Source organism: Salmo salar, chromosome ssa20 (assembly GCF_905237065.1).
Source record: "Salmo salar chromosome ssa20, Ssal_v3.1, whole genome shotgun sequence".
Classification (NCBI taxonomy): Eukaryota; Metazoa; Chordata; class Actinopteri; order Salmoniformes; family Salmonidae; genus Salmo; species Salmo salar.
Genome location: NC_059461.1, coordinates 31,365,249 through 31,388,889, shown reverse-complemented (window position 1 = coordinate 31,388,889; position 23,641 = coordinate 31,365,249). Strand labels below are relative to the sequence as shown.

Here is a 23,641-nt window from a genome sequence, read left to right as displayed (position 1 = left end):
AGGTTTTGTGTAAAACTGACCAATAGAAATTGCATGCAGGTAGGCATCAGCGCGTTGAGACAATCACAAAGGATAGAATGTTGGTGTTAGGATTCTGATTGGTGTTCATGCTTTGTTTTGGGAAATCCGTCACTTCCTGCTTTCGTTGCGGCTAAGCGGAAGACAACATTGGAGTCTCAGCAGGCAGTTTGTCGGAGAATAAATACGCTATTTAGTATAGCTTTATTCTATACATTTTGATATACAAAGTTTGGAGTGCTAATTTTCATCATGGTAAGTACTCGACAACATTGGGTTTGACTGTTGCTTATGAAAAATGATAACATAACCAGTTCACTAGCTAGCCGTTAACTGTTATCTTGGTAGTAGGAAATAGTTAGCCATTCAACTCAAAGGAAATATGCACCATCATTCTGACAAAATTAATATCGACCTTGCTCAGCAACTACTTGTGAATCGTACAGCTTTAAACAGTTAAATGGTGTCACTTGTCAGCTAGTTTTACATGAAGTAGGCTAACTAGTTGGTATGATGATGATGATGTTTGAAGTAAAAGTTGGATTTGAAATTTAACAGGGTAATGTCTAACCAACTGTCTAAAAATAGCTTATTTTCACCTGACCTAACTACTTTTTGTTTTTCAAAATATATGCCACAGTTTTCCTTCAACATGTTTGACCACCCGATGCCACGGACTTTCCAAAACCGCTTCTCCACTCAATACCGCTGTTACTCTGTGTCCATGCTGGCGGGTCCCAACGACCGGTCTGATGTGGAGAAAGGAGGAAAAAGTAATTAATCTATATGATTGCAATTCTATAAATTGCAAACATTCAAATATATCATAACTATAGCAGGAATGTATGGAGTTTGACACCTAAGCTTTGCCCCAGTGCCCTATACACAAGTGACTGTAGAGATTGCAGTTACTGTCATCCTACTGTCAATTGATTCTGCCTTATCCTGCTCTAAGTGTTTTTCAGTGCTCATATTGCTCTGTTTTCTCATTATAGTTATAATGCCGCCATCTGCACTTGACCAACTAAGTAAGTATACTCCTACTTTATCCAGATGTAAACTCTGATGATCTACATATGCAATTTTTCAGAACCTGAGTTTTATACCCAACAGATGACTTCTTCTTACCCTTCACTCTTTTCCCCCAAAGGCAGACTTAACATCACCTACCCCATGTTGTTCAAACTTACCAACAAGAACTCCGACAGAATGACACACTGTGGTGTCCTGGAGTTTGTAGCAGATGAGGGGATTTGCTACCTGCCACACTGGGTGAGCAGGGTTGTTTTATTTCAACACTTATTTTTTTATTAATATTGTGCCATATTTCTATCAAAGGATGCTTTAACTGCAGAGCTGTGGTGAAGTGGTAACACTCCCCAGCACAAGTCACATATATAAGATTCCCCACCAGAGACCAGGGTTTGATCCCCACCCTTCCCACTTTTTCTCCCTTCTTACCTGTCTCCCCCTCTGCTTTCCTTTCTGTCTAAATAAAGTGAGAACACCTCAACAAAGATGCTTTAAATTGGGAACAGTGTATGTTATGTCACGTGCATTAAAGTTAGAGATGGGCATGAGTACTCTAATGGACTACTTTAAAACTCCATCTTTATCCAGAGATCACTTCTTTTTTTTCTTTTTTTTTTCAAATACTGTATTTAGTGGAATGTGCTTTGTGGCTGCCTGAACAGGCACATTTTGTCACCCTTACCCCTAAAAAAACGAAATGTCTTGGAGACAACGTTCATTTGCTTTGACTCTAGTGTTCCATTTGTACATGTGCATTTGAGGGGCACAACAAAAAATAATACAATTCTTCTCCCTAAATTTTGGTATTGCTCTGGGCTGATTACCTTGAAGACATGTACTAATTCTTTCCAAAGGGCCTCTTAGGTATCTGTTACTTTGTACCAGAAGTAGTTGTAACAGTGACCTTAAATAAAAGGAAAATAGGGTTTTAATATCTGAGACTGTCATAATGCATTATGTAACACATTTGCATGCGCCACATAAAATGGGCGTTATCTGTTATTTCATTGTCAAGTGGAAAAAAAACGGTATAAATGATCAAGGCTACAATTGTCACTATGATCAACTGAATATATTATTAAATGTAGCTTACAAATGTGAGCCTGTTGGACTTGTGCAACACTAACCTATAAGTCAATGAAGAGGGTAATGATTAATACTGGGATAATAAAGAAACCAAAAAATCAAACAAGTAGCTGCATGGCCTATTGCATTGACAAAAGTTAGCTGTAGATAGCTATGTTGTTCTAAGGTAGAGCTCTTACTTTAACTATATAGTGATCACTTTTGTGTAGTGATCACTTTTTTGTCACTTGCAGCCAATGATGCACAGAAAAACGGTGCTTGTAGCGGTTGAATTCCTATATCTATCAGCTGGTCATGTGTCTCTGGGGCTGGGACCCTGAATAAGCCTCGTCTCTCTGGACTCTCTCTGCTTTTCTGAACAGACACTCTTTTGGTACTTCTTGGGGTCGAGACAGAATTAAATTATGTGTAATGGCTATGTTCCAGATGCGTGATTTAGTACTGGCAACTTTTTTTTCACTTGGAAAAAATATTTTGTTTTATTCTGTTTATATTACATCATGTTTTTTACTATACCGTGTTAAGGGCTCGGGAATTAAGCGTATCTTGTCTGCTAAATTAACAAAACAAAGCTATGCCAGTGCACAGCCATCGGCTTCTACAAACAAGCGCCACTGCTAAGGTTACTGACATTTTTAAAGATTGCATTTCATGATATAATATAACCAGTTGATATTTCGGTTTCAATAAATTCTTCTTAAAATGGCATTGCCTAATATTGAGTTGCATCCCCTTTTACCCTCTGAACAGCCTCAATTCTTCTGAGCATTTTTTATTTTATTGAACCTTTTATTTAACTAGGCAAGTCATTTTATGAACAAATTCTTATTTACAACGACGGCATACTGTACCCAATCCATACACAATCCACAACCCATGTCTCAATTGTCTCAAGGCTTAAAATACTTCTTTAACCTGTCTCCTCCCCTTCATCTACACTGATTTGAAGTTGGATTTAACAAGTGACATCAATAAGAGATCATAGCTTTCACCTGGTCAGTCTATGCCTGGCACGGCATGGACTCTACATGGTTTCGAAAGCATTCCACAGGGATGCTGGCCCATGTTGACTCCAATGCTTCCCATAGTTGTCAAGTTGGCTGGATATCCTTTGGGTGGTGGACCATTCTTGATACACACAGGAAACTGTTGAGCGTAAAAAACCCAGCAGCTTTGCAGTTCTTGACACACTCAAACCGGTGCGCCCGGCACCTTCTACCATACCCAGTTCAAAGGCACTTAAATCTTTTGTATTGCCTATTCACCCACTGAATGGCACGCATACTGTACACAATCCATGTTTCAATTGTCTCAAGGCTTAAAAATCCTTCTTTAACCCGTCTCCTCCCCTTCATCTACACTGATTTGAAGTGGATTTAACAAGTGACATCAATAAGAGATCATAGCTTTCACCTGGTCAGTCTATGTCATGGAAAGAGCAAGTGTTCCTAATGTTTTGTACACTGTGTATGGGGGCAATTAGGATTTGTTATCTGTAATGGTTGTGATTAATTAGGCATTGTTGCGAACTGTTCCCATATTTTCCCAGTGCAGGCCTTGTTCAAAAAATATTTTCGAAAAAGATATTGGAGTACTCGAACAGTCAAAACATTTAAAATCAAATTTTATTGGTCACATACACATGGTTAGCAGATGTTAATGTGAATGTAGCGAAATGCTTGTGCTTCTAGTTCTGACCGTGCAGTAATATCTAACAAGTAATCTAACAATTTCACAACTACCTTATACACACACAAGTGTAAAGGAATGAATGAATGAATAAGAATATGTACATAAAAATATATGGATGAGTGAAGGCCGTGCGGCATAGGCAAGATGCAGTAGGTGGTATAGAGTACAGTATCTACATACGAAATGAGTAATGTATGTGAACATTATAAAGTGGCATTGTTTAAAGTGACTAGTGATACATTTTATTACCAATTTTTAATTATTAAAGTGGCTAGAGATTGAGTCAGTATGTTGGCAGCAGCCACTCCATGTTAGTGATGGCTGTTTAACAGTCTGATGGCCTTGAGATAGAAGCTGTTTTTCAGTCTCTCGGTTCCAGCTTTGATGCACCTGTACTGACCTTGCCTTCTGGATGATAGCAGGGTGAACAGGCAGTGGCTCGGGTGGTTGTTGTCCTTGATGATCTTTTTGGCCTTCCTGTGACATCGGGTGGTGTAGGTGTCCTGGAGGGCAGGTAGTTTGCCCCCGTGATGCGTTGTGCAGACCTCACTACCCTCTGGAGAGCCTTACGATTGTGGGCGGAGCAGTTGCCGTACCAGGCGGTGATACAGCCTGACAGGATGCTCTCGATTATGCATCTGTAAAAGTTTGAGTGTTTTCGGTGACAAGCCAAATTTCTTCAGCCTCCTGAGGTTGAAGAGGCGCTGTTGCGCCTTCTTCACCACGCTGTCTGTGTGGGTGGACCATTTCAGTTTGTCCGTGATGTGTACGCCGAGGAACTGTGTACGCCTTCTCCACTACTGTCCCTTCGATGTGGATAGGGGGGTGCTCCCTCTGCTGTTTCCTGATCATCTCCTTTGTTATGTTGAGTGAGAGGTTATTTTCCTGACACCACACTCCGAGGGCCCTCACCTCCTCCCTGTAGGCCGTCTCGTCGTTGTTGGTATTCAAGCCTACCACTGTAGTGTCGTCTGCAAACTTGATGATTGAGTTGGAGGCGTGCATGGCCACTCAGTCGTGGGTGAACAGGGAGTACAGGAGAGGGCTGAGAATGCACCCTTGCGGGCCCCAGTGTTGAGGATCAGCGGGGTGGAGATGTTGTTTCCTACCCTCACCACCTGGGGGGCGGCCGTCAGAAAGTCCAGGACCCAGTTGCGCAGGCGGGGTTGAGACCCAGGGTCTCGAGCTTAATGACGAGTTTGGAGGGTACTATGGTGTTAAATGCTGAGCTGTAGTCAATGAACAGCATTCTTACATAGGTATTCCTCTTGTCCAGATGGGTTAGGGCAGTGTGATTGCGATTGCATCGTCTGTGGACCTATTGGGTTGGTAAGCAAATTGGAGTGGGTCTAGGGTGTCAGGTAGGGTGGAGGTGATATGATCCTTGACTAGTCTCTCAAAGCACTTCATGATGACAGAAGTGAGTGCTACGGGACAATAGTCATTTAGCTCAGTTACGTTAGCTTTCTTGGTAACAGGAACAATGGTGGCCCTCTTGAAGCATGTGGGAACAGCAGACTGGGATAGGGATTGATTGAATATGTCCGTAAACACACCAGCCAACTGGTCTACGCATGCTCTGAGGACGCGGCTAGGGATGCCGTCTGGGCAGGGTTAACACGTTGAAATGTTTTACTCACGTTGGCCACGGTGAAGGAGAGCCCGCAGGTGTTGGTAGCGGGCCGTGTCAGTGGCAATGATTAAAATCATTAACTGAAATCATCACCTCTCTGTGGTCATGAACTTTAGTGTGCATGTTGTCTGTAGTGACATGGTTGTCTGTGTGTTTCCCCTGTAGATGATGCAGAATCTCCTGCTGGAGGAAGGGGGCCTGGTCCAGGTGGAGAGTGTGAACCTCATGGTGGCCACATACTCCAAGTTCCAGCCACAGAGCCCAGACTTCCTGGATATCACTAACCCCAAAGCAGTGTATGTACAGTTATAGACCTTAAATTACTCACCTCTGCACATTTAAGTGTCATTAAAAATAGACAAATGATTCTCACATTTCACTTCACTGTCTCATAGGTTGGAAAATGCCTTGAGAAACTTTGCCTGCTTAACTACAGGAGATGTTGTCGCAATTAACTACAATGAAAAGGTAACTGTTTAAAGTTATTAGTACACTACACAGCCAAAAGTATGTGGAAACCTGCTCATCGAACATCTCATTCCAAAATCATGGGCATTAATATGGAGTTGGTCCTGCCGTTCCTGCTATAACAGCCTCCACTCTTCTGGGAAGGCTTTCCACAAGATGTTGGAACATTGCTGCGGGGACATCCATTCAGCCATGAGCATTAGTGAGGGAGGTCACTGATGTTGGACGGTTTGGCCTGGCTCACAGTCGGCGGTCCAGTTCATCCCAAAGGCGTTCGATGGAGTTGAGGTCAGGGCTCTGAGCAGGCCAGTCAAGTTCTTCCACACTGATCTCGACAAACCATTTCTGTATGGACCAGGTTGCGTTCTCCTGGCATCCGACAAACCCAGATTCGTCCGTCGAACTGCTAGATGGTGAAGTGAGATTCATCACACCAGAGAATGTGTTTCCAGAGTCCAATGGCGGTGAGCTTTACTCCACTCCAGCCAACGCTTGGCATGGCGCATGGTGATCATAGGCTTGTGTGCAGCTGCTCGGCCACGAAACCCCTTTCATGAAGCTCCCGACGAACAGTTCTTGTGCTGACATTGCTTCCAGAGGCAGTTTGGAACTCAGTAGTGAGTATTGCAACCGAGAACAGGCAAGTTTTATGCACTTCAGTCACTTGTGTGGCCTACCACTTCGCGTTTGAGTCGTTGTTGCTCCTAGACATTTCCACTTCACAATAACAGCACTTACAGTTGACCGGGGCAGCTCTAGCAGGGCAGACATTTGATGAACTGACTTGTTGGAAAGGTGGCATCCTATGATGATACCACGTTGGAAGTCATTGAGCTCTTTAGTAAGGTAATTCTACTGCCAGTGTTTGTCTATGGAGATTGCATGGATGTGTGCTTGATTTTATACACCTGTCAGCAATGGGTGTGGCTGAAATATCCAAATCCATTCATTTGAAGGGGTGTCTACCATCATTTGGCTGTATACTGTATGATGACTGTATTACAAGGCAAAACTGTAATGGAATTTGACTTGTCACCAGAATTTTGCTTCTAAATGTAAGGTGTGACATAACAGTAGGCTGCTGAGGGGAGGATGGTTTATAATAATGGCTGGAATGGAAACCATGTGTTTGTGTTCGATAACATTCCATTTATTCCGTTCCAACCATTAATATGAACCCGTCCTCCCCAATTAATGTGACACCGGCAGCCTGTGTGTGGCATACAGTTGTGCCTGACCTGTTATCTTTCTCTATACTGATTTCAGATCTATGAACTGCGAGTGATGGAGACTAAGCCAGACAAGGCAGTATCTATCATTGAATGTGATATGAATGTAAGATCTTCTGTACTATCTATCATACCATAAGTGGAGACACAACACTGTAACTTAGATTATGGTACCTAATAGCTCTACCTCACCCAGCCATACCTGTTGTTGTCTCTCAGGTGGACTTTGATGCGCCGCTGGGTTACAAAGAACCAGAGAGGTGTTACAAAGCACCAGAGGAGCCCACAGTAAGAACAACACATGTTGAGTATTTCTAATCCGGTCTCAGTGTTTATGCTCTATGTTTTGATGAACTCTAATCACTCCTCACAACAGGAGGAGGAAGGAGACCCCAACACTTGGACTGACATGGACATGAGATTCAGAGTGAGTTTATGCTTATGGATTTTTTCCATACTTACCTCAGTTCATACCCATATGGTTCATGTTCTCTTTCATTTATGCGAAGCTCATGCAGTCCTCAATTCAATCCATTAATTAGTCTATGAATACTTCTCTCTATAGGCTTTCACTGGTTCAGGCAATCGTCTGGATGGCAAAAAGAAAGGCATCGAGCCCAGCCCCGTCCCCATCGATCCCAGTGACATTAAAAGGTTGGGAGCTATTACCAGTCCAAAAACAACCCCGAGCCCATTCCCCATATCCGGTCATTTTTGTATTTGCAGATCACATCTACATGTGACATGCTATGATGAAATCAGCTCTGATCTTAATCTAACCCCTCTCTGTCCCAATACAGAGGGATTCCTAACTATGAGTACAAGGTTGGCAGGATCACCTTCATCAGAAACTCCAGGCCTCTGCCCAGGAAAACAACAGAGGATGTAAGTATGATGGTCAAAGAAGGAAAATGTCATAAACTGCTTCATCCCTTTCTTGCAAATACTGAAATTCCAGGAAGGCATAAAAGCTGTATTTAGATGGTTCAAATTGTGTGTCAGATTTGAATGATGTACGCTAAAGCTAGTTGCATGTTTTCAGGAGGATTCAGAATTCATCGCCTTTTCTGGCGAGGGAAAGTCACTACGCAAGAAAGGTGGCAGAAAGCTTTGAGGCACTACAGTATTCAACTGCAGAGACTGACTGACTGCAGACTCTACATACATACTCACACACCCACCATAAGCAACCAATAAAAGGCAGGTCATGAAAAGAGCTGGGTTCATTTTTTTCTTTCCCTTGGCAGGAATCATCAAGGCATTACTTTCCTTTGACCATATTGTAATGGTTTTGCCCATGCTAAGCATGTTAAAAGCACATCAATAAAATGGAATGTTATTGGGACTGTGGTTAGAGTTCGGGGTCGCTGGTATGAGCCCATGCAAAGACAGCAACCCTTTCCTTTCACTACAATATGATAAATATCATAAACAATTTTCTACCTTTCAACGGAATGACTTTAATGTTGGAGTGGGTTTAATTTTTCTTGGAATATGTATCAAATTAATTTGGAAACGCTCCTCTGACATTGGAACCTGTTGGACTCGAACTTTGAGTGATGAGTGGTAGATAATTGCTATTTCCTTTGTTTATTTATCAACACTAAAGTACAGTGTTTTGAATAAAGTGCACTCTGTATAGATCTGTTTATTTTTGTCTTAAAATAATTTGTGTGTGGAATGATGCTTCCATTATATTGGTTTATAGAGCCTAATGTTAAAGTGTATCAGTAGGTATTGAAATAGCTACATATTGTAATTCATAAGTGTGCGGAGTCAAGAATAAAGCACAGTAAAGGGATACAAGAACAACTTGAATATAAATGTGAATAATTTAGGGATTTATGAGTTTGAGCTGCATGGTTGGTTGGTGAGGATGGAGGCAGTCTCACAATATGGACTAGGATAGAACAACACAGAGAAATTATTAGACATTTTACATGACTGAAAAACAGAAACTTTTTGATGACTTTTCTTTGTATCTGACTGGTATTGCCGGCAACAAAGCCTGTACTTTTATTTCCACCAACCGACCTAGTATTTAAAAGTCCTGAGTATAAATGGATGACTATTGAAGACGATTTTTCCCAGTCTGAGCTTTTTTTATCCTTCCTTTTTTTATCCTTCCAGTTTCCACTTTTCTCAAAATATCCGATTTCCCAGTTGTTTTGAATAAGGCGTTACACTTCAGCTCTACTATAAGCTTCACGTTGCTTTGCCATCAGCGTTGTGTCAATGTGACTTTCTACCTGCCACACAGAGCTCATTGTTTTGAGAGCAGAGGGGAAGTGCGTCTTTATTTTATTTTCCCCTGCTGTGATCAGGGCAGGGGAATGTAGGTTCACAAGTGGCGCAGCGGTATAAGGCACTTTATCTCAGTGCTAGAGGTGTCACTACAGACCCTGGTTCGATCCCGGGCTGTATCACAACTGGCCGTGATCGGGAGTCTCATGGCGCACAGTTGGCCCAGCGTCGTCCGGGTTAGGGGAGTTTGGCCGTCATTGTAAATAAGAATTTTCTTGACTGACTTGCCTCGTTAAGTAAATTAAAAATAATAGCGACGTTCAAGTTTGCGCTCAGCAAATGAAAAAAACATTAAAAAATTGAGGGAACATTAGTGTCGACATACACTATTAGTCTAATGTTTCTTAGGACCTGCATAAACACTATTGGATTTTTGTCCAGCTAACTTATATAATTACCAGAACATAGGCTATCTGACAATGTTTTGAGTAGCCAACTTTTTATTCACCATAACAGGAAAATACAAGGTAATTATTGACAAGTAGGCTATGGCAAACTGCTAACTTACTGTTGTGAATGTGAAGAAAGGAAAGTAGTGGAAGGTATGAATTTAAAATGTGGAACTTAGAACATGCAACTGTCAAGTTACCGTGACAACGGTCGCACAACAGGGTCAACGTTGAATGTCTTTTGCTCCTTCCTGGCAAAAACAATGGCCACATAAAAGGCGAATCCCGAAAAGAAAGAGGTAAAAATATAAATATTGCCCAATTGTTTTTACAGGCAACCTACCGTGAATCCTATGTGTAAGCAGTATGAGTGACTCACAACAAGTCTCAGGTCTCTTGTAAACAAACACCACCTGACTGGAACCGAGGTAAAGACAGTTTCAGCCTTACCTCCACCAACAGCAGTTAGGGACCGTCAACATAGTGACAAATCAAATTTTTCAAATTCCAATAGCTATTTAACCATTACTCCTAAAACTTTCAAACCTGGTTCTAGCTAGCCCGATGGCATAGACACACATTGCACACATTTATTTTTCTGTCGATTTACATCTCGCATTATTTTAAATTATTTATTTACATTTTGGAATTTCAATAGCTCATTGGTCATATGACCTACTGGACTCAAACAAGGTTCAGAATGTCCACTGACTACCCTTCTATATTGCACACCCTTTAGTTTGTCCATTTTCATCTCACTCGATTTTACATGAATTTTTCAAAATGTAGAATTTCAATAGCTCCTTGGTCATGTGACCTACTGACTTCAAACATGGTGCAGAATGTACCCTTCATATTGCACACTCTTGTTTGTGTGCTGTAAAATCACGCGGTTTAACGTACATTTTTCATATTTTTACATATCAATAGCTCTTTGGTCATGTCAATTACACACCTAAGAAGCGTGCAGTGGATATAAACCCATATTGCATAACCTCTAGTTATGTATCTTCTATATTGTTGTACATTAATATTAGTTTGACAATTAGGGGGTTCAGTCCAGTGTTGTGTTTCCCTTTTCTTTAATATTTATATATAATAATTGGTAGTTCTAAGTACTTATTTTCCCTGTTTTTTATTTGTCCACAGTATTTAACAGTGGTACACAATAGGAGAGACAGATATCTAGCGTCTCGAAGGCCAAGGCGATGAGTGGTAGCGGGTAGCGGTCATTGAGGCCCTGGTTGGGTGACCCGGGCTATAGAGCGGCCGTCCAGCACTCTCTAACGTCCATTGGAATGGAAAGGGAATGAGTGGGGATGCCCAGCTCGGACGCCAGGGTAATGTCCAAAAAACTGTCATCGGCCCCAGAGTCGATGAGTATCCGGAGAGATTTTCACTGGTTCCCCCACAGCAGGATGGTATGGAAAAGGGTACGAGTACATCTTCCCTGTGGCTCAGTTGGTAGAGCATGGTGTTTGCAACGCCAGCATGGTGTGTGCAACGCCAGGGTTGTGGGTTCGATTCCCACGGGGGGCCAGTACAAAAAAAAAAAAAAAAAATGCATGAAATTAAATTAAATGTATGCATTCACTACTGTAAGTCGCTCTGGATAAGAGCGTCTGCTAAATGACTAAAATGTAAATGTAATATCTCCTTTCGTCGTTAATATCAACCATAAAGGAAAAGGGCAAAGTACGAGAGTCATGTTATTAATTGTCCTCAGCAGGGATGGAGAGTGAGCTAGTGAGGTAGGCTGCAGTGGGTTTGCTGGTCAATACATATACTGAACATGTAACCACAGTAATGGTGGCCACTATATCAATGAATAAAAATTGAATATTGACAAATTAAACAGAAATTGACACTTAACTTCAAATAAGTATGAAACATTTCACAGTGTTAACTTTCTCTTTATCCCTGGTTGATGTACATTTCAGAGCCTCTTCAGTGTGGATGGGGTATAGCATACATTTTCAACAACAAAGACTGCACTTCCAGTTTGTGTTCTTTACTCTGTTCAACTATTTTGTCTTCATTCCTAGTTACAGCACATGGAACCACCGTTGGCATGCAAACATTCAATCTAAAACAAAACAAAACGTAACACTTTATAAATCATTTCAAATATCAATGTAGTATGACGAATGACGAATTAGCCATCCATTGTGTTATATCATAAATTGTCTTACATGCCGTCACCGTTGTCAAAAGATTATAAACATGTTAAATAAAGTTACTAACCCAGTCAGTCTTTGGGCCACATCCAGGTTCTTTATCAGTGGCACACATGAAGCAGTTGTTGGCTTTGTTGAACTCTGAAATCATAGGTATGAACTGAACATATGGCTGTCCGACACAACTACATAAAAAATAAAGACTTTACATTAACTTTGAATTAAATGTCATTACATACCAGACATTTTTAGTATATCCGCAGCCATTTATTTTCGCAGTTGCTCCATGTGTTTTTGAATGTTCCATATCAATTTGGGAGGGGATGTTGGGGAAGTTCTGTGCAACTTCCTTGGCCATCTACACCAAAAAAATAATATAGAGTTTTTGACCTAATTGTCACATTACAGCTAACCATTCATTATTGAAAATATAACTATCAAACCTGCATTACAAAGACCCCGCAGCTGAAGGTGTCCTGCTGCATGGTGTGAGTTATTTCCCCTCCTTTCCACTTTATGTCCACCCAGTTGTCTTTTCCATGGCAGGATCTTCTCATTTTGAAGTAGTCTCTTTTTTATGTAAACATAATGGAATTCTGATTAGTTATAGGTAAATGAATACACAAGCCAAATTTGTATGCTGTTTTCCTTATCACTATAATCTAGTAGTAATTTAGTAGTAGAGGTAATTTCCTTTATGCCCCATTCTACACACACAGCCTAGATTATAGGCACTGAACCATTTACAGGACAATAATAAAAGTAGCATATAGGATAAAACCCTATCACAGAGTGAATAAATGTAGAGCGCTTGTAGACTTTAAGAAAAAAAAATTAAGTGACAGTTTCCTCAGTACGTGCTTAAAGAAAGTCATATCACAAAGATCACAGATGACAGTGCCCACCAAATCTATGATAATAGAGAATGAATTGTAAGCACCAAAGTGTGTTTGTCAAAATAATATCTGAAAATGTCAGTTGTTGAACATAATACTTCTATTTGCAATAGCAATTTATGATATATGCAGTTGAGGAATATTCCATGTGCCAACACTACATGTAGGATGGACATAAGACATTCCCACATACAGTATTTTTTATTTTTATTAAATGTTTTATTTCACCTTTATTCAACCAGGTAAGCCAATTGAGAACAAGTTCTCATTTACAACTGCGACCTGGCCAAGATAAAGCAAAGCAGTGTGACACAAACAACAACACAGAGTTACACATGGAATAAACAAACGTACAGTCAATAACACAATAGAAAAGTCTATATACAGTGTGTGCAAATGAAGTAAGATGAGGGAGGTAAGGCAATAAATAGGCCGTAGTGGCGAAATAATTACAATTTAATAATATAATAAATAACAATATGGGGATGAGGTAGTTGGATGGGCTATTTACAGATGGGCTATGTACAGGTGCAATGATCTGTAAGCTGCTCTGACAGCTGATGCTTAAAGATAGTGAGGGAGGTATGACTCTCCAGCTTCAGTGATTTTTGCAATTCGTTCCAGTCATTGGCAGCAGAGAACTGGAAGGAAAGGGGGCCAAAGGAGGAATTGGTTTTGGGGGTGACCAGTGAAATATACCTGCTGGAGCGTGTGCTACGGGTGGGTGCTGCTATGGTGACCAGTGAGCTGAGATAAGGCGGGGCTTTACCTAGCAAAGACTTATAAATGACCTGGAGCCAGTGGGTTTGGCAAAGAATATGAAGCGAGGGCCAGCCAACGAGAGCATACAGGTTGCAGTGGTGAGTAGTATATGGGGCTTTGGTGACAAAACGGATGGCACTGTGATAGACTGCATCCAATTTGCTGAGTAGTGTTGGAGGCTATTTTGTAAATGACATCGCCGAAGTCAAGGATCGGTAGGATAGTCAGTTTTACGAGGGTATGTTTGGCAGCATGAGTGAAGGATGCTTTGTTGCGAAATAGGAAGCCGATTCTAGATTACATTTTGGATTGGAGATGCTTAATGTGAGTCCTGAAGGAGAGTTTACAGTCTAACCAGACACCTAGGTATTTGTAGTTGTCCACATATTCTAAGTCAGAACCATCCAGAGTAGTGATGCTAGGCAGGTGGGCAGGTGCGGGCAGCGATCAGTTGAAGAGCATGCATTTAGTTTTCCTTGCATTTAAGAGCACGGAACGAGAGTTGTATGGTTAGTTAACACGGTGTCCAAAGAAGGACCAGAAGTATACTGAATGGTGTCGTCTGTGTAGAAGTGGATCAGAGAATCACCAGCCACAAGAGCGACATCATTGATGTATACAGAGAAAAGAGTCAACCTGAGAATTGAACCCTGTGGCACCCCCATAGAGACTGCCAGAAGTCCGGACAACAGGCCCTCCGATTTGACACACTGAACTCTATCTGAGAAGTAGTTGGTGAACCAGGCGAGGCAGTCATTTGAGAAACCAAGGCTGTTGAGTCTGCCAATAAGTTCCTAACTTCCCTGAAAAGTTGCATACCGCGGGGACTATTCGATGCTAATGCAATACGCCACAGGATGTTTTTGTGCTGGTCAAGGGCAGTCAGGTCTGGAGTGAACCAAGGGCTATATCTGTTCCTGGTTCTACATTTTTTGAATGGGGCATGCTTATTTAAGATGGTGAGGAAAGCACTTTTAAAGAATAACCAGGCATCCTCTACTGATGGAATGAGGTCAATATCTTTCCAGGATACCCGGGCCAAGTCGATTAGAAAGGCCTGCTCGCAGAAGTGTTTTAGGAAGCGTTTGACAGTGATGAGGGGTGGTCGTTTGACCGCGGACCCATTACGGACGCAGGCAATGAGGCAGTGATTGCTGAGATCCTGGTTGAAGACAGCAGAGGTGTATTTAGAGGACAGGTTGGTCAGGATGATATCTATGAGGGTGCCCGAGTTTATGGATTTGGGGTTGTACCTGGTAGGTTCCATGATAATTTGGGTGAGATTGAGGGCATCTAGCTTAGATTGTAGGACGGCCGGGGTGTTAAGCATATCCCAGTTTAGGTCACCTAGCAGTACAAACTCTGAAGATAAATGGGGGGCAATTAATTCACATATGGTGTCCAGGGCGCAGCTGGGGGCTGAGGGGGGTCTGTATCAAGCGGCAACAGTGAGAGACTTGTTTCTGGAAAGGTGGATTTTTAAAAGTAGAAGCTTGAACTGTTTGGGCACAGACCTGGATAGCATGACAGACCTCTGCAGTATATTGCAACTCCACCCCCTTTGGCAGTTCTGTCTTGGGGAAAATGTATACACATACATAGAGGCATTTTCAGCTTTGATTTTACCACTCAGAATCCAGAATGGATATGACAATATGGCCAGCACAGGACCTAATACACCCTTACAACAATCTACTTTTTGATCTTCTTGACTTCTTATCTGGTTAACTGCTACTGTGTGTCAAGAAAAGAGCCCCAATTAGGGGTTAGTGTACTCCAGTAAAAAAGGACTGGTTTAGATTAAAAACTATTGCCCTGTGTCCCCGTTCATAGGGGCATGAGAGACTCGTCACTGGTAGAATTGAGTTGGCACTTTATTGGCCGAAACACCCACAGACCCACAAGGTTGAGGTTACTCATGGACAGTAATTAGTCTTTTTTTTTGCGTTAATGCATTGTGTCTTCCAACTGTCCAAGAATGGGATCCAAAGTGTTAGGAAATATTTGTTCCCATAAATATAAATACAACGGTGCCAATTGAAAGTCAAGGGGTGTGTCTGTGCCTTTTGGGGTGTGAGGGGTGTGTCTTTGCCTTTATTACACTTATGAATGTATGTAAAATGCTAATATGTATTAGATACAGTACAATGGAATAACTAAGACCTGAATTTGAATGCAGCGTGTTCCGATTCCTCCTTCTCTTTCTGTCCAGCAGGGTCAACCAAAAACACTTGGCCTGATGGTTCATGCAGATACTGGGGAAGCAATATAGAAATATATTGATCCCTTAAATGATTTTAGTATTAAATGACCCATATCACAACCCTCATACCTCTTCACAAAAATGTACCTAAATCAATTTTGGAAAAAGGATTTTACTCACAAAAGATGTAGGAATGTATTTTTCCAGTTAGAAATAGTAGGCCATGCATCAAATAAGTATTTTCATCAGAAAAACCAACCCTCAAATGCACTATTACATTGTGTAAGTTGTCTCAGGTGGCTTGTTGTGAATGCACTCAAATATCAAGTCGTTATCAGGTTATGGAAACTGCGTTCTAATACTCAACGTAGAAGGATTTGTCTTAATGTACAGTATATGAAAGTTATGCTATGAAAAGGATTCTTTCACGTTATCAAGCTCACTGTGACTGACAAATCACTGCCTATTACTGTGATTAAAAAGAGCATATGAAACATTGTTTTTCATAAGGCCTACCTGTGCGCCTTCCTTTAAGCACCTCTGTTCGAACACCTCTCCTGTCCTTGATCCATACCACATACAGCCATTTGCGGATCTTTTCAGGGTCCATGTGAAAGATAGTTATTGCGAGGCTGGAACATTTGTTAACTTCAAAACATTTTTTTAACACCCATGTGAAATGAAGGCCTACAGATTTAAGTCTAATAGCATGATATGAAAGAAAAACATCAGAGTGTGCGATATGAAGGTATAGTCAGTGGACATTCTGAACCTTGTTTGAGGTCAGTAGGTCATATGACCAAGGAGCTATTAAAATTCTAAATGTTGAAAAATTCATGTAAAATCTTCTGAGATTAAAATGGACAAACTAAAGGGTGTGCAATGTGTAGGCCCACTGAGTGGACATTCTGAACCTTGTTTGAAGTCACTAGGTCACATGACCAAGGAGCTATTGAAATTCTAAATGTTGAAAAATGTATGTCAAATCTTGTGAGATGAAAATGGACAAACTAAAGGGCGTGCGATATAGAAGGGTAGTCAGTGGACGTTCTAAACCTTGTTTGAGTCAAGTAAGTCACATGACCAATGAGCTATTGAAATTCGAAAGTAAAAAAGGTTTGTACTTTGTTTACGCTCCATTACCAATTCAACTAGGAATACAAAATGCTGCTCACATTTCCACATGTTTATTAGCTTTGGGAAACTAATTAATGTCCAAATCTTGAAAATAAGACCTGTGCAATGTTGTGCGCAATTTTTCCAACATAATGACACTTATTTGGAGTCTGTGGCCCAAGTGGTTTGAAAGCGCGAATATCCGTCGAATATCCAACTTGAAACTGTTTTTACACCGGTCTGACACCGGACTACCGGTAAGATTCATAATGAAAAATTATGTGACAGGTGAAATGAATGCGATCTTCTTTATCCCCTAACATATTGCACAAGTTGACTTCAGGTATTTACTTAAAGTACCTACAAATATTCACATTTATAATAACAAAAACGAAGAAATCGTTTTGACGGTATTGAAAAACCATCCCATGACTATTTCCAAATACCTCGTTATACGGTATATACGGCATGCCACCCAAGGCTACTAATTACCTGTAATTATGATCTCCCTAGCCACCCCGGACCTGTGATGACTACTGGCGTGAATTCAGACCCTGCAAAAGCCTGTGGAACCGTTTCCATAACTACTATATGCATGGCACATCCCCCCTCCTGCTGGCAGTGGAAGGAAGACTACTACACGTCGAGAGTGGGAGAACCCAAGTCCAGAGACCAAGGTACAGTTGAGCACTCAATCATCACTTTTTCTGTGAGGGGGAAACGGCCTAAGCAGCACAGGAACCAGCAATCCTGCATTTACAGGGCAAATGCCATCAACATCCAGAAATATTGGCTACAGTTTGCTTATGAACAGGAAATTGTGAAAGATCTCTCTTGCACTGTCCCCTAACCATCTCTGTCTGCCCTCCCCCTACCCCGGGAGTCATTACAGCAGAGTGAGAGGAACCGGATGGTGGAGCAGAGAAAGTTCACCCCAGCCACAGGACTCCCAGTCTTAACCACCCCGAGTTAACACCGCCATGGCCCTAAACATGGCCAAACCAACCACAATGTAGCATCTAAGATCTGTTAATTTACATAAACTAAATCACAGTAGAGTTGTGGCTTGTAAACCATGGCCCTGTGGCTTATTCAGACTAATCTATTGACATTGCATCTATAATTGTTATGTATAGAGCTTGTAAAAGTTGGATTTGTTCATGACAGAATGTATGTTCTACACAATTTATTACATCTGAATGTTCTGTAATTTAGCTGAATATGCCCCCTGCAGAGGGTGTGAAGGCTTTTTGTTTTAAACACTATTGGTTCAGTTGGCTGGGGAAAAGCCTGCTCTCCAGGACCACCAAAACCACTCTGTCATAAATGGTTTCTTCCCAGAGGTGTCCAGTGTAATCCAATGGTATGAAGAGAGTGTACCTCTACTGCTTGTGTAACCGATGTGAAATGGCTAGCTAGTTAGCGGGGTGCGCGCTAATAGCGTTTCAATTGGTGACGTCACTCGCTCTGAGACCTTGAAGTAGTTGTTCCCCATGCTCTGCAAGGGCCACGGCTTTTGTGGAGCGATGGGTAACGATGCTTTGAGGGTGGCTGTTGTCAATGTGTGCAGGAGGTCCCTGCTTCGAGCCCAGGTAGGGGCGAGGAGAGGGACGGAAGCTAAACTATTACACTTGAAAGTCACAGCGTTCTACACCGAGATCAATAACGCAAGTATTGATTGTGAAAATGTGCTTTGTATTATCTCCATAAATTATACAAATTAAGATATGTGTGTGTCTGTATACTGAGCAATAATATCCACTCACTGGCCAGTTTATTAGGACCCCCCCTTGTCCCCAGAACAGCCTGAATTCTCTGGGGCATTCTACAAGGTGTCTGAAACATTCCACAGGGATGTTGGTCCATGTTGGCACAGTTGCTGCAGATTGGACGGCGGTACATTAATGTTGCAAAACAGCTCGTTCCAGCTCATCCCTAAGATGATCTATTGGGTTGAGGTCTGGGGACTGCGCAGGCCACTCAAGTAAACTGAACTCGCTGTCATGTTCCAGGCAATGTTTTCCACTGCTCAATTTTCAAGCGTTGGTGACCGTGTGCCCACTGGAGCCGCTTCTTGTTTTTAGCTGATAGGAGTGAACCCGGTGTGGTCGTCTGCTACAATAGCCCATCCGTGACAAGGATCAAGGAGTTGTGCGTTCCGAGATGCCGTTCTGCATACTACTGTTGTACTGCACCGTTATTTGTCCGTTTGTGGACCGCCTGTTAGCTTGGACGATTCTTGCCCTTCTTCAATCTCTCTCATTAACGAGCGATTTTCTCCCACAGGACTGCATGTTTTTTGTTAGTCGCACCATTCTCGGTAAACCCTAGAAACTGTTGTGAGTGAAAAGCCCAGGAGGGCGGCCGTTTCTGATACAGGGTCTGGCGCGCCTGGCACCGACAATCATGCCATGCTCAAAGTCGCTTAGATCACTCGTTTTGCCCATTCTAATGTTCAATCGAACAGTAACTGAATGCTTCGAAGCCTGTCTGCTTTATATAACAAGCCACGGCCAGATGAGTGTAGGAGCGATCCATTTTCATGAACAGGGTGGTGTACCTAACAAACTGGCCAGTGAGTGTATTTTGATGAATAGCTAAAATAATTACTGTATTGGCAAAAGGGTAACAGCACCATACCATACAGTATTCTGGGTCGCACCAGTGGTCTGACTTTTTTTATACTGTCTAGGTCATTGTGTGGAAAGAGACTCAAGTGAGCGCTTGTATGTTTCTCTACCTATTGAAATGGAGGCCAGCGTTTCTGTAACACCATTACACGGGCTCTTTGTCTTTATCATTTCACAGGATACTTCATCTACAGTCTGTTATATACATTCAAATGCTTATCAAAAAAAAAAAGTGAATCCTTTTTCAACCCTCTGGTATGTTTTACTTACAGGTTGTATTTAAACCTATGACGTTTATGAATGTAACAATACAGTACAGAATGTGAATCACTTTCTGAGTGTGAATTGAAACTTGTTCCTTGACAGGGCAGTTGTCAATACGATGAATATGACAGGGTCATGGTCCTCTGGTCGGTAAGCGGTTGAAATACCCTTTGAATGAGACATCCATCCACTATTGGTGGCCGGGAGGTTGTTCTGAGCTTTCATGTCTAATCTATTTTCATAAACATGCTCGTCAAATATTTAGTCTGTCCAAATCGCGTAAAGACCAGGGGATGTAATAACCATGTCAACACATGTTACGCCTACAATGTTAATGCTGCCACCCTCTCACTGGGTGTAGACTTTGGTGATGTTGTTGTATTTGCCTTCAGGTGCCTCATACTGGGCCTTGGGCGGTGTGTAGCTGGGTCCCTGGTGGTTGAATGGGAAGAGCAAGGGGTCTGGCCTCAGTGCTGCCTGGTAGAGCTCCTCTGACTCCAGCCTCAGCTCCTCCAGAGCCTCCCTCTGGGCTTCCACAGCCAGGCCTACTGCCTCCATCTCTGCCCGGTGTTGGGTCTGCTCGTAGCAGAAAGAAGTCAAAATGTAGCACAGAAACTGGGTATATCAAAATGTCCACAAAAAAGGTACTGTTAATGGCTGCTCACTGATTTCTGCTTCCAAATATGACTGTAGTGATAGAGTTTAAACCACAAGATCACATTTACCTGTTTGTAGCGGGACCACTCCTTCAGCAGTAGAGCCCGACGTTCACTCTCTTCAAAGGTAAGCTGAGGAGCACCACGCACCCTAGGGAAAATGAACAATAGAGTAGGGACCTATTCAGGTGTACATTGGGACAGAGAAATTCATTTGGATTGCACTAATAGTGTGTCACTCAACAGAACAATCGGTTAAGCACAGCATCATACTCAATTTCAATCCATCTCAGCTGATGTTGGTGTGTTTCTAAGACTATTGCTGGAGATCCCTATGGTAAGCAGGGTTCAAACTAAGCCACTATTGACCGTTGGGGGTGAAGCAACAGTAAATATTCCAAGCTTATGGATGTGCCTACTTCAATGGTAGGGTGTGCCCACCATAGTAACTCATGGTGGTGCCCTGATTTTGTATGGGAATGTCAGCCACTCCATTAATTTAAACACTAAAGGTGTGTGAGCCATACCTGGTCTCGTCCATGTATTTGGCTGGGGTTGTGAAGTCTTCAATGGGAATGAGCTCAGGAGGAACTCTCTCCAGCTTCTTCAATTTCTTCTTCAGTCTCTCTCTCACCATCTGCTCTCTACGAGGGTCCACTTTCTTCTTCTTCTTGGGCTCTGCTCTGTTAGAGCACATGCAGGCAGAATGAGTGAAAGTTGAGCTTGTAGTGCATTTATAACAAATGGTGCCTATAGCAAACTGCAAAGAGAGTCAAAGTGCACCAGAGAACAAACCCTTTATAGACAAAAGGATCTTCAACTTACCTTAGCGGCGCAGATGTCTTCAATGTGAGGACAGATGCAAACCAAGGACCTTGACTGACATGACCGTCCACTCCCATCAAAGAGCTGTGCAGAACAACATACAAAATCAGAGGAAGGGAAGAACTACTAGTTAGCTCAATCTAGCCACTGTAACAGATCAAATCAAGCTTTATAAAGCACATTTCAGACATGGAATGCAATGCGGTGTGCTTTACAGGAAAAAACAAATGAAAATAAAAGCTGAAGTATTTACTACACAACAAACATGATAAAAAAAAAAGAATGACAAACTGAACAACCAAAAAGCACCCTAAGGAAAGGCAAAGCTGAAAAGATGTGTTTTAAGAACTCTTATGTCTACAGTTTCAGCCCCCCTCAGGTACGCTATTCCAGAGGCTGGGGGCATAATAACTAACGGCTGCCTGCCTCTTGGTCCTAGGCTTTGGGATAGTTAAAAGGCCAGTTCCAGATTACCTGAATAGAACTATCTTTAAAATAATTCTAAAACTCACAGGCAGCCAGTGCAGAGACCTTAAAACCAGTGTAATGTGTGCTCTCCGTCTGGTTTTGGTCAGTAGCCACACGGCAGCATTCTGTATGTTTTGCAGTTGACCAATGGCTTTCTTAGGTAGACCAGACAGGATAGCATTACAGTAGTCTAGCCTGCTTGTAATAAAAGCATGGATGAGCCTCTCTGTATCAGCCTGAGAGAAATGGTCGCACCTTGGCAATGTTCCTTAGGTGGTAAAAAAGCTATTTTGGTCACATTCCTAATGTGTGATTCAACATTTTGTTCAGAATCTAAAACAACACCTAGGTTTTGTACCTGGTGTTTTATTCGTATTGACAGTGAATTAAAATGTGCAGCTAGATTTTCACTCTGTGCTTTGGCTACAACAATAAGTACCTCGGTCTTGTGTTGATTTAGCTTGAGGAAGTTGTGAGCCATCCAAGTATTTAATTCACTAATACAGTCTAATAATTTATCCGTTCAGCTAAAATCTTCTGGTGACACAGAAATGTAAATTTGTGTATTGTCTGCGTAGCAGTGAAAATCAATCCTGTGCCTTCTGATAACTGCCAATAGGTAACATATATAAACTGAACAGTACCGGACCCAAAATCGAACCTTGTGGAACTCCACTGCAGTGAATAGATAACGTAGTTAGCTAACTGGCTCAGGTTATAGCATACAGCTGGATGAGAAAAAAAAACATGTTCAACTGCTGTAGCTAACGTTAGCTAGCTTGCCTAAGCTAACCAGAATTGCATGAGACAACTCACCTAACGTTAGTTGGCACTGCAGTCTGTCGGGACAATACCCTACACAGGGCACGCGATACAGCAATGGACATGATCGATATACTATTTAATTACTATTCAATCCAATCAGATAAAAGTTATTCACGTGTATCAACACATTTTATCATTGCTGTCCCCTTGACAGCCGCAGGACGGAAGTGTAACTTGAAACAGACGTAAATTTAGCTCGTGCTTCACATGGACACTTTCGATCCCATTGTTGTAGCTCAACTCGGTCTCAGAGCATGTCGTATTATTTGTACGTAAATACACTCAATTGTTATGATATGTTACGTTTAGTATGGTTGTATAAGACAGATGGTTACTTAGGTGGTTGGTCGAGGTGAGTGGGTGGGTGTATAACGTAAACGTTAGCAACACATTTGTGCTAATCAGCAACTTTTCCACTACTTACAACTTTGGGACTTCTTAGCATGTTAGCTAACCCTAACCATTTTAGCTAACCCTTCTCCTATCCTTAACCTATATCCTAAATTTAACCCTAAACTCTAGCCACCTAGCTAAAATTCGTAACATATCATACGTTTCGCAAATTCGTAACATATTGTACATTTGCAAATTTGTAACACATTGAGAGTTTTCAAATTCGTGATATATAACACGTTTAACAAATTCGTAACGTATTGTACGTTTTCATTTTCGTAATATATAATGTCTTTAGTATATTTGTAACATATTGTACGTTTTGCTAATTCGTAAGATATAATATGAATTGTAATTCCTAACATATCATACAAATGGGTGATGGACATCCACAAATTAATACATACCATACGAAAGTAGAATATCACACTAAATGGAGTGTCCTGGATAAATAAATATTGTCCAAGTAACCATTTAACATTTCCTTACAGAAACATGTTGATCAGAGTTATTTTGTCGAATGTTGTTATCTCAATGATTAGATATAGATTATTTAGGCAAAAGGTCAAATTTCC

At 41.6% G+C, this 23,641-nt stretch overlaps 2 protein-coding genes and 1 long non-coding RNA gene across 5 annotated transcripts; 1 reads left to right on the top strand and 2 right to left on the bottom strand.

Moving 5' to 3' along the window:
- Positions 1-116: 116 nt before the first annotated feature.
- Positions 117-8,799, top strand: LOC106580431 (ubiquitin recognition factor in ER-associated degradation protein 1). Of its 2 annotated transcripts, none has more exons than XM_014161487.2 (12): positions 117-273; positions 659-791; positions 1,014-1,046; positions 1,169-1,290; positions 5,627-5,757; positions 5,857-5,929; positions 7,196-7,264; positions 7,378-7,446; positions 7,535-7,585; positions 7,724-7,812; positions 7,959-8,043; positions 8,204-8,799. In XM_014161487.2, exons 1-12 carry the CDS (start codon positions 271-273, stop codon positions 8,270-8,272), a joined length of 927 nt encoding a protein of 308 aa, XP_014016962.1. In that variant the 5' UTR covers positions 117-270; the 3' UTR covers positions 8,273-8,799. The 2 variants fall into 2 exon arrangements, with proteins under 2 accessions (XP_014016962.1, XP_014016961.1); XM_014161486.2 differs by having other exon boundaries at positions 8,201-8,799.
- A 2,794-nt stretch (positions 8,800-11,593) lies between these two features.
- Positions 11,594-13,162, bottom strand: LOC123729150 (uncharacterized). The gene is made up of 4 exons (XR_006760909.1): positions 12,472-13,162; positions 12,268-12,386; positions 12,096-12,169; positions 11,594-11,937 (listed from the first exon to the last, which is right to left on the bottom strand). It is a non-coding gene; the product is annotated as an uncharacterized lncRNA (long non-coding RNA).
- A 6,713-nt stretch (positions 13,163-19,875) lies between these two features.
- Positions 19,876-23,604, bottom strand: mrpl40 (mitochondrial ribosomal protein L40). Of its 2 annotated transcripts, none has more exons than XM_014161490.2 (5): positions 23,474-23,604; positions 21,381-21,464; positions 21,083-21,238; positions 20,625-20,706; positions 19,876-20,475 (listed from the first exon to the last, which is right to left on the bottom strand). In XM_014161490.2, exons 2-5 carry the CDS (start codon positions 21,455-21,457, stop codon positions 20,248-20,250), a joined length of 543 nt encoding a protein of 180 aa, XP_014016965.1. In that variant the 5' UTR covers positions 21,458-21,464; positions 23,474-23,604; the 3' UTR covers positions 19,876-20,247. The 2 variants fall into 2 exon arrangements, with proteins under 2 accessions (XP_014016965.1, XP_014016963.1); XM_014161488.2 differs by lacking the exon at positions 23,474-23,604 and adding an exon at positions 22,665-22,876.
- Positions 23,605-23,641: the final 37 nt, after the last annotated feature.